The 11,390-nt window shown below is 39.7% G+C and overlaps 1 protein-coding gene across 1 annotated transcript; it reads right to left on the reverse strand.

Moving 5' to 3' along the window:
- Positions 1-72: 72 nt before the first annotated feature.
- tmprss7 (transmembrane serine protease 7) lies at positions 73-11,305 on the reverse strand. The gene is made up of 18 exons (XM_059326813.1): positions 10,633-11,305; positions 9,544-9,748; positions 8,261-8,391; positions 8,099-8,166; positions 7,740-7,933; positions 7,135-7,170; positions 6,827-7,055; positions 6,549-6,673; positions 5,791-5,903; positions 5,588-5,694; positions 5,249-5,385; positions 4,782-4,889; positions 4,589-4,696; positions 4,387-4,503; positions 2,794-2,989; positions 822-1,090; positions 389-525; positions 73-278 (listed from the first exon to the last, which is right to left on the reverse strand). The coding sequence occupies exons 1-18, from the start codon at positions 10,702-10,704 to the stop codon at positions 117-119; spliced, it is 2,514 nt and encodes an 837-aa protein (XP_059182796.1). The 5' UTR covers positions 10,705-11,305; the 3' UTR covers positions 73-116.
- Between the last annotated feature and the right edge of the window lie 85 nt (positions 11,306-11,390).

Consider the following 11,390-nt stretch of genomic DNA (forward strand, 5'->3'; position numbering starts at 1 on the left):
ACATCGCTCTTGAGTAAATAGACAGGATACAATATGTGCAATATGATGCTTTATTGGTGTGAGCCACAGACTATTTAAACATCAGCTGGCACTGGATGAAAAAGAGTGTCATCATGTCAGCTGATATGGCTGTAGATCCAGGAGGTGAACTTGTTGACCCTGGTGTAGACCCCAGGCAGGTTTGGTCTGCCACAGCCCGCCCCCCAGCTGACGATGCCAATGAGGAACCAGCGACCCCCGCCCGGGGCCTGACAGGACAGAGGACCCCCTGAATCACCCTGAGACACAAAGAGATCAGTTGAAAGAATACCAAGTTTTATGCTTCACATCCACGAGTATAAATGAAAATGCAGGTGATTATGTTTGATTCTGTCAGACGGGAGCTCACCCTGCAGGCGTCCCTGTCTCCAGAAGGGACCCCAGCACACAGCATGCGCGGAGAGACAGGTCCATAGCTCTTCTTACAGTCAGTCTGACTCAGTAGGGAGACCTCTGCTTTCTGCAGCACTGAGGGCAAAACTTTGTCTGCAGGGAGCAAGATGTCAGTTAGATCACATAGGACATAGATAATTTAACTGACAAAAATATTCACACATTTGTAGGGCTTTAAGCTGAAAAGATGCTCTCCTAGATCCCAGCTGGAGCTGCAACAAAGCAGCACAAGAGCATAAAACCTGCTTATACTTTTCCATTTTTATGACTTACTGTGATGATTTTAGATCACTGTTTAGAAACTAGCCCTGTCAGACAATTCCCCTCTAGGATATCATAGTTATATTTCAGTATGAAGGTCACTGGGCTCTGTGCAAGGTGTTACTCACCCTCCTCAGAGCGGTATCCCCAGCCGGTGACCAGACAGCGGTGGCTGTCAGTGACAGTGTGGGAGGGGGGAGGCAGGCACACAGGCTGGACCAGCGGGATGAGAGAAGGAGGCCAGGGCTTCTTCAGCTGCAGCAGGGCGATGTCATAGTCAAACGTGTACGCGTTATAATACTCGTGCACCACGATCCGCTGGATTTCCGCCACATGTTTGGCACTGCCCTGCGTCAGCATGCCGAGGTGAGCGCTCCAGTAACGTGGGTCAGACAGCCTGGTGGAGTCAGAGGTCTGAGGTCAGGGGTCATGTTGTACAATATATTATAAAACAGATGAATTGTATGAACAGCAATTGACGGATTTGCCAGAAGCATCTTACCTGATAATGTAGCAATTGCCAGATTAATTTATAATACGTCATGATATGATAATATGTTGTTAAAATGGGTTAAAATGTGACAAGCAGAATAAGGACCTGACATCATCTACTAGGTTTATTTCTTGTGTTATAATGGTGTCACTATTTTTGATTTGTTATTATCAATCAATCTGACATTTATTTTCTTGATTAATCCTTAGTCTATAAAATAAAAGAAAACTGTAAAAAAAAAATGTCTATCAGCATTTCAAGGGGATCTCTTTAAATGTCTTGTTTTGTCAATCCAAAACCCAAAGATATTTACTTAAATATGATAAGCAACAAATCTCCATACTTAGTTAGATAGTATGAAAACACAATTTTTTGTGCAATTTTTGCATGTAATATGTTGTCTATCTAACTATGAAAATAGTTGGGGATTCATTTTAATGATCAATCGATCAATTGATTAGTCGTCAAATCGCTGAAGTTGACAAGATCAGATGTATATGCTTCTATTTCCAAATAAGGAAATACAATTCTAGCATTTTTTTGGCAATAAAAAACACTAACACACATTTTTTTTATTGAACGAAATCTATTAATATTTGATTTTTATAATTTTTTTGACACATTATTAAGACATCTATGTATAAAGCAAGAAGCGTCTGTGTGTGTGTGTGTGTGTGTGTCTAGGGCATATCTCGCTGACCGTCAGTCAGGCTGACTTAGGATTTTGTATGTGGCTTGCGCATGGCATGAAGGTGTGCATCCTTGATTTTGAAGATTTTTTTAATTCATTTTTCAAAATATCGTTATTTACGTAGGACGTGTTGCGGCATTTCACTGTTTCCGATCAGACGCCTTTTAGTGAAGCTCCGCCCCATTATGTGATAGGCCTACACCTGGTCAGTAACACAATTCACTCTGGATTTCCACCCTGACTACTCTCATCTGTAAGTCTATTTAGCCTACCTATCTTTCGGAGTTTTAAAGTGTGCTACAAGGTTTGATTTTCCAATAATATTCAAATAGTTTCCAGCGAATATCAATTTTCAATGTGTATGTGCTGGATGGTGTTCGTACCTTATGAAAAGTAAGTGTTTTATGGAGTTGCAGACGTTGTAGTGTGGCATGTAATGTCTGAATACATAGATAATACGGGCACTGCACTAGTTATTATAACACATCGGTTTCCAACTGGAGGGTCAGGACCCCACATGTGGTCCCAAGATAAATCTGAGGGGTCACAAGGTGATTAAAGGTTTAAATGGCCCTAAATAAAGCTAATAGCTGCTCCACAAAACTATGTTTTCTCTTTTCTAATTTTTTTTTTGAAATTCTGTACACTTTTATATCTGAAAAATTCATTCAGATAATAATTTAAAAAAGGAAAAACCACTCACACTGGTTGAAATGTTCACAAGGGATTAACATGTCAGGTGTTTGCAAGAACATGTTGATTGTTTTAAGGGGTCAAAAGTCAAAAAGGATCGGAACTACTGCATTATGAGTTACTGTAGAGCCTGCTGCTTTCTATATCAAATCCGTGTTTTTTACATCACAATGATTATATAACAATAACAGGATGTTGTTAATCAGCGGTGAGGATGACTAACCTTTCCTTGCTGAAGCAGTGAGCTGCTGATATGAGCCAATCAGAGGAGAGGACAGAAGCCCCACAGTACAGGTTACCAGAGAAGTGGAGGCTGACCTGCCACGGCCACTCGCCCTCTACAGAGTTCTCTCCACCCACGATCCGCTCAGAGCCCGTAGATGAACCCACCTTATTCACCAAGGAGGGACGGCCACAGGCTGAGGAGCACACAGAGATGGATTATCATTCTGGTTATATTATACTGGAGTTTGGTGTTATAGTAGAAACACAGTATATATAGACAAGTTCAAAATATATGATCATGTTAAGCCTCCAAAAACAATCCATGTTATTAGTATTATTATGATTTTGCGCAGTTTATTGATCTATTAGGGATTTATATGTGCACACAGTGCGCCTGTATCAGTGCAGCTATCAGTGCTTTGCTGATAAGCTTCATCATCACCGTGACAGCCAGGTCTGCTGCTGCTTTATTAAAAAGTAGAGCTTTGACGTGTGTGTGTGTGTGTGTGTGCAGTATTGCACAGTATCAGTGAGTGATCAAAGACAAGCCTGTTCCCATCACCTTGAGACCCCATCATGATAAAATAACAGCTAACAGAGAGAGCCATTACAGCTGACTCACCTCAGCGCTGCAGGTCAGCAGGTTTGGAGCCTGCTGCCCTGTGGATTATAAAATAACAACTTTCCCATGAAGCCATATAAATGATCTGAGAGAACGGGCAGCGCAGTGGCAGTATAATCACTATATATCAGTTGTTTCATTAAGAGCCAACAATTCAGGTGGTACATAAGCAAAACTGTGTGATCATGGCGAGTGTTGGTTGATAAGTCATTGAAGCGTCCAACAATACTGATGTAAAAGGTAAACAAGGTTATGATGAAAAGGTGGAGGAAACAACATTTGAACATCTTACTTTAACAATTCGTCATGTATTTGGTTGAAACTAGATGTTCTGTTCTGCATGATTTAAAAAAGATGTCATAGAACAGTTCATAGTTGCTCAAAATGTTTAGATTATTTGATGCATATTTCTGAGCTATTTAAAACTTGAAAAATGTATCTTTAAGAGCGCAGTGTCTTATCATTATACAAAAGGAAAGCGGTTTTTTACCATTGTATCAGATTACATGTTGGTAGTAGAGTCAATTAAAAAGGCATATCATGCAGGAATTGTTGCTTATTGTTTGTAAACACAACATTCAAACCTGGCCCCGCCTCCCTGGCTCAACCAAAGTGGAAGCAAACCCCAGATTCCTTCCCATTCTTGAATGAGCTTTGTCTTTATATTTGCATTTTTTTCCACTGCTGTGTCCACTATTTTCATGGCTTTGTACCCAAAGGGTGGCACCCAAAAACATCCAAAATACAGAAAAAGGAAAAGAGAAAATACAGACAGGGAGCAGGATCTCTGCAGAGACAGACACCACCACACACTCATAAGTTTTGATTGTTGTTTTTTAAGGAAAATCCTGGATAGTATACATTTAAGGATTACGAAGTTGCACAATTTGTTACAAAAAATGGAAAAGGAAGGCTTATTACCACAACATCTTCAGTGATATTTTTTTTTGCAAAATGTGCAGCACTCACCACAGTCGGCCTCATCACTGCGGTCCTGACAGTCATGAACACCATCACACTTTGCATTTTTCTTCAGGATGCAGGAGCCACTGTTGCAGTGATACCTGATTGCAGAGCAGGTTGTTTCTGAGAAAAGTGGAGAACATATTGCAATTATTAGTGGTTAAAGGATAAAAAAAAAAGTGCACTTTTTAATCATAATTATTCATACCCTGAGTGCAGTTGATCTCATCCTTTCCATTGGTGCAGTCTGTCTCTCCATTGCATACATACAAAGGATGCAGAGGACTGTTGCCACCACAGTTCTTTGTCGGCCTCGCTGTGAAGACACGCAACAAATTTCCAATGAAGTGCCATTTTTTCTTTTAAACAACCAGTACAATGTAATTTCAAGGACAACTTACAGCAGAAGACCTCGTCACTCTCATCCTGGCAGTCGTCCAGACCGTCGCAGCGTCGACTCTTCTCCACACACAGTCCTGTGGAGCACAGGAAGTGGCTCTCTGGACAGGCTGGACACATGGGTGTGGAAAGAGAGGCTAGATTAGACAAATTAGGTTTATTTTCCTGCTTTACATCCACGGCAAGACACCTCTATAGTTATGCATCTTAAAACAATGTGAAGGAAACAAAAGCTGCATTGAAAAATGCAAATCTACTTTTATCTGTTTTAAAACAGGTCCACGTTGTCCATATAGTGTATTAAAGTCTTTTTTTCCAATGTTATTTCATTAGATGTTTTTTTTTTTTAAATCCATGTCAAAAACAAAGTCACTCACGTCCACACTGATTTACAATGAAACACCTTTGATCTGTCATTTCCTGACGTGCATCCAGGCTGATATAATGAGTCAGGGCCTGCAGTGCTTACGTTGGCTGATATTGTAGCTGCTGTAAGTTGCCTGAAAAGGCTGAGCAGAGTTACGTGAGCTGCAGCGAAACTCCACCTCTGGGCTGTGGTCAGCGATCCGAAACACCGTGTGGTGGCCCACGTAGCTGCCACAGAAACTGTGGAGGGAAAGCAGCTATTAAAAAACGTCCACAGGATGTTGTTGTGGGATGAAGTAAATGCACAATTGAACACAATGTACAAATTACTCATTGTTTATGGTAGTTGATTTTTGTGGGAAAAAAATGGACAAAATAATCTGAAATAGTTCAGTGTACATTTTGTTTTTAAACCTATATAAATATAGCTGTGTCCACATACATGATTTCATTGACCTTCCACCAGCCGTGCTCACAGCCCTTCATGCCCTTTGGTTTCAATACATAGTTCTGAAACTGCAGAGCAACTCCTAAAGCGCTGTGAGGGGTCTAGAATAAAATATAAACAGAATACACAATAAAAAAAAAACAGTTAAGAAAAACTCTGCCACAGTTTTCAAAGTCATGTATGTGTGTGTGCGCTACCTCAAACTGCCAGATGCAGAAGCCCTGTGGGGGCAGAAGACTGGGGTGGAAGGGGCTGTAGATTTCACCAGTGATGTGAGGGTCTATGTGGGTCTCAATTTGAGACATACACACTGAGAGAGACAAGGGGAAAAATAGCAAGAATCTGCAATATATGCAATAAATATATCATGATACATTACAATTCAATATTTTACAATAGCAAGCTGACATATTGTGACTTTTCCATCTAATTTTTGGAGACCGTATGCATAAAATCAATCAGCAATCAGCACAATGGTATCTGTTGTGTTGCTATCCAATATCTTAGTACTACGTTTTGAGCAGTCTGTTTGCTACGAATCCTTGCATGTAATATATCCATTACACATAAATCGTTTTTGGATAGATCAAAAAATATAATATTGCAATTTTTCATACACCCCTATACTATTCTCCACCAGCAGATACTGTTGCATCCCAAAATGATAAATGTCAGGGGTGAGATGATGATGAATAAAACAGGGTGAGTGTCAAAAATATAGATTTTTTATACCCCAAATTAAATCTCTTTCTTCTTGTGAAATCCAAGGTAGTTTAATCTTGACAGACCTTTTAAAAATTACTCATATTAAAAACGAAAGACTCATATTTGAAAAGGGAATAATCAATTTGATCTAACTGCTCTTGGCTCATATTGAATCTGTGTGGAAGAGTAACAAAACTACTAAGGCTGGAACCACTGGCATATAAAATAACAAGGTGTCATAGTGTCATACTCTCATCAGGTATAGCCTCAAAGTGTCCTCTGAAGCTCTTGTTGCCACTGGTCATTCTGAAGGTCAGCAACATGACATTGGAGGTAGACACCAGAGAGAAGAAGGTGGACACCGGCTCACACAGCCTGCAGCACACAGATACACCTCAGTATGTGCAAGATATGCCTTTTAAAATGCTTGCAGCTGTAATAGGTGGAAAACTTGTTACGTAGGTAACAGGCCCGGCCTAACAGACATAAGGAGAGAAATCAGCTGTGTAATGGAAGCTGCAGGCTCACCTGTGCAGAATGCGCCCTCTCATGGGCAGCAGAGCGTCATACACTGTGAGGGCATCGCTCACACAGTCGCTGGGCTCAATAAGGAACGAGTTGATGGTCAGACGGATCAGAAAGCCCGGCACAGAGGTGAGTTTTACATGGCAATTCAGACCCCCCCACGACGAGAAGACATTTAAAGGGACGCTCGCCCCAGGGAGGTTGGCATACAGCTTATCCACACATTGTGAGCCTGGGAGGAGAGGGAAAAAAACTCATGGAGACACTGCATGACACACAGTGCAGCTTTTATTCAACTTTACATCACCTACCTGCTCCATTTGATGTGAAATCTGATCGCTGAACAGCTGCAAGAAGACACAATAATCAGTCTCGGCATTGATGAACAGGTAAGATGCACATGTAAACACTGGGGCTGTTCTCAACTAAAAAAAATTCTTAGTCGACTCATTGATTAGTTGATTTTATTTTACATATTTAATATTTATTAAATAAATCTTGAGAATCAATACATACAATAAAACAAGGAATTTATGAAAAACTGTAGCAAGAATAATCTTATAATAAAACTTAAAATCATAAAACCACCAATTGGAAGGTAACAGTTCAGTTTAAGGCCTGTTGCAGTTTATTCCATTTAAAAGCTGCAAAGTACTTGAAACCCTGCCAATATTAGTATGCATATAGGGAATACCTAAGGTTAAGTAGTTACTGGATCGTGTAAGGTAGTGACTAGTTTTAAATGAGAGAAAAGATGGAGGTATTTAAAAGCTCAAATCCATTTAATCATCAGATTTAGAAAGGTTTCTGAAAAAAAAAACATTAAAATGATTAATCAACCAAAGAAATATTTGTGGACTAAGACCAAAATGAAGGAAAAACCGCCAGCAGCACATGAGCTCACACACTGACGCACCATTGATGAGGATGGAGTCTATGTCCACTGGGAGGCCCAGCAGGTAGCCTACAGAGGACCTGTTCTTCATGCTGGTGTGGACGGAGTCTCTGAAGATGGCTCCTACACAGTCCTCACACACTGCTGGGCTCTTTATTCGAGGGACCACAAACACCATCCAGAAATGAACCAGCACACCGCCCTTGTTGTTGTTACTGGGTGAGGACAACAAGAGTTTATATTAACACTTTAAAACCAGGGTGTGTTCCCTGGTTGTAAATAAGTGTTGATGCTTGAAGCACAAAGTACAAAATGAACCATAAACAGCAGCTGTTGCTCTTTTTGCTTCATGATGATGATGACTAACAGGCCCACCGTACCTGAGGTCTGAAATGACAGCTTGCTTGTAGAGTCTGGCCACCGAGGACACCTTGTACACATTGCTCACCTGCAATGACAACAGCAATTAACAGTAAGACTCTCTCAGATCTCGTGCTCAGCACTAAGTATCAGGTAAATAACAGGGTTACAGCTATACATACCACATGTTGGATTTTGTTTGCCATGGATACAAACTCATGGGACTCTGCCTGCCGGTACTCAGGGATAAACTCCACGTTGGCAACACGGAACATCCCGGCAAAATACGCTACACTGTTGCTTTCCCTGCGAACTAAGGAAATCTTGTTAAAATTGACATTATGTGGTGCAGTTTCAGTGTAATGTAGCATTAATTAACAAGTAATAAGGCATTGTTCTCGCTTTAGATCCGGTAGTTGCAAAAAGCATAGTTAACTTATAGTTAACTTATAATAGATGAGCAATAAAGTATATTTTAATATCAATACGCAAACAAAATAAGATTAATAAAGGCATGGCAAAGACATAACGGGTGGGTCATGGGTGTTTGTAATGCCATTATTAACACTTATATAAGCGTATAAACACACAATAATGTTAATAAGCATCTTGTAAGGACTTATTACTTGTTAATTATTAGGACCTTAATATAAAGCGTTACCAGCATTTCTTATCGGATTTAGTCCATTCAATTCGCTGGACCACTCAAATGAACATAACTTTATATGATTTATTAATAGTTTCATTACCTTAATGCATACACTTAATTGACCAGATGTCTTTAAGCCAATCAATGTTCCAAAGCACCTAATGTAAATTTCTGCAGTTAATTTAAATACTTAACACGTCAAAGAAAATAATAATAACACACTGATACTGGTATCATATGAAACTAGAAGAGAGATAAGGCCAAGACGTAGTATCTTGTTAGTAAGGGGTATACATTTTAATGAGGAAAGACTGACATAGCACATTTTTTTCCTCAATTCTTTTTTATTTATTTTAAAACATACACATACATATCTTAAGGTGCCTGCATAAGTAATCAAATAGGTAAATCAATAGATAAATTAAGAACATTTTAAATAAATAAGGAAATAAAAAAATGTGAATATAGCTGAATTCAGTGTTGAATTCAACACAGTGATGTAGAGATTTAGAGGACATCTGATCACAGAAAGGTCTTTTTAAACAAGTTTCTGTTTTACAGACAAATATCAATTATAACAAGCTATGGTCTTAAGACGAAAAAAAGCAATCAGCTGTGATTAATTACAGAACATTGTGCAATTAATTTGTTAATTTATTTTTAATTGATTGACAGCCCTAAAAAAAATATAACATTTAAATTATTGCTAATTATTTGTGTGTATTTAGAGTCGAAATCCACCGTAAAAATATGTGTGTGTGTTTGGAACATAATTGGGTTCTAAAGTGGGTTAAGTATAAGAATGCTCTCACTTACATATGAAGACCCAGAGCAGCGACCACATGATAACCACCACCACAAACACCACCGCTGCGATGATGAGAGCGAGGTGCGGGATGCTCAGTAGGCGAGCCCACAGCCTCTTGAGTCCCTTGGGCTTCCGTCTCGTCTTCCTGTACATCCTGCGGAGCTTCTGCAGAGTGTGGTCAACTGTGGCCACCTCCACAGACACATCTGCAATCTACAGCCAGGGAGAGGGGACACACTCAAACATTTTAATGCAAAATGCTATCATAGTAGCAGTAAATATGACTCGCCCTTTTGAGTTGTCACTTCAATCTGTGTGGATTCTAATGGGGATGTGGTTAATGATGCTAAAAGTGTCTCCTGATACTGTAGAATCCCTCACCAAGTGTACGAGAGCTCTCAGGATTCAGTGTTGGGACAAAAGGGCACAAGAGAGCATACTGGCTCTCAATGAGGACCATAAAATTACTGGAGAGCATAACCTTACTGCTACCATTCCTCTTATCACTGTAACTTATCCAGGTCAGTTAGTTTAGATTACAGTAGACTGAACAATATGCCAATCAAGCCAGAATGCACAGAGACATAGAGGAGTGTTTAAATAGTACAAGGTCAGTGAAAAGACATCAATGTTTTATAAAGTTAAACAAAACAGTCACATTTATCTGCAGACAATGATGTAAGCTTGTGTCTACAGGTAAAGACGCTCCATTACTGGTCACTTCAGCTTGTGAAGAATCCCTGACAGCAACAGTAACTTCATCAGATGCAGCGCTCGGCTCTCATTGAGTTACCCAATGCACATATATTATTCATTCAGTGTCATCCCATACTGTGCAAGTGGCACTTAATCCATCACAAGTTAGCAGGGTATGGATTCCCACGGGAAAAAAAAGTTTTAATATATTTTACACATCAAACAAAATGACAAAAGATGTGAGTTAAAGGTTTTGGTGGTATGTCCACTTGAATCTCCAGGGTTTCATCTGGAGAAACAGCTATATTCACTATTAAAAAATGTGGCAGAAGGATTTCAAATATTGCAGTTTAAGTCACAGTGCTTCTATAAAAATTACACATTGTGGATGTCTTACTTACACTAGCAGCGTCCTGTTGAGATGCATCATCATCTCCGCTTGTCTTCTCGTTCGCCTCTTGCTCTGTGCCCATGACACAGACATCCCTTCAAGCCTCTATCATCTAATTCTTGAATTCCTGTTCTTAAGATCCATTCTCTTTCCCGTAAGAATAATAAAAAAAGCTTTATAAAATAAGCAGACGACACACCAACAGAGTAGAGCCCAACAGCGCAGTGTTTGGATGCACAGCCGACAGGTGTGTGAAACCAGATCCTGGTGTTGGAGAAACAGAGCGCTCGCTGATGGCAACGTACCTCCTCCAGTCCTATGGCTAATGTTTCATTCATTAACTTCCATCGCTGCCTTCTATCAAATTCACATGAACCTAATATTCAACAACCACTACTGTGTTTGCTCTGCAATAAAAGTAAACAAGTGGACAGGCAAACAGAATTATCTTAAAGTGACAACAGTCTCATTTGGTATGTTTGTACAAGAGTTTTATTTACAGTGTTAACAAGGAAGGTGACTGTGTCAGTTCATTTATCCTCTGGCCGTTTTGTGCTCAGAGTTGACAGACTCGCAGCAAAAAAGGGTCCAGCCTCTGTGAAATAAACTAAAACCATGTTTGTCAACATAAAAGCAGAATACACATTGTTGTCATAATTAACATTTAAAAAAAATCTTTCAGTTGGAATTAATAAGACAAAGGGTTGGGAGTCTCTTGTGTGAGCAGCATCTTTAACACACCAACAAAATGGACAGTCAGTATTTTAA

This window comes from Centropristis striata, chromosome 23 (assembly GCF_030273125.1).
Source record: "Centropristis striata isolate RG_2023a ecotype Rhode Island chromosome 23, C.striata_1.0, whole genome shotgun sequence".
Taxonomy (NCBI): domain Eukaryota; kingdom Metazoa; phylum Chordata; class Actinopteri; order Perciformes; family Serranidae; genus Centropristis; species Centropristis striata.

Excerpts from the sequence above, each read along its gene's own strand:
- tmprss7 (XM_059326813.1), bottom strand. The coding sequence starts at position 10,704 with ATGGGCACAGAGCAAGAGGCGAACGAGAAGACAAGCGGAGATGATGAT. Across the intron at positions 8,392-9,543 it reads GCTGCTCTGGGTCTTCATAT|TTCGCAGGGAAAGCAACAGT; the intron begins GTAAGTGAGAGC and ends AGATTTCCTTAG. Across the intron at positions 5,695-5,790 it reads TCTGCATCTGGCAGTTTGAG|ACCCCTCACAGCGCTTTAGG; the intron begins GTAGCGCACACA and ends ATTTTATTCTAG.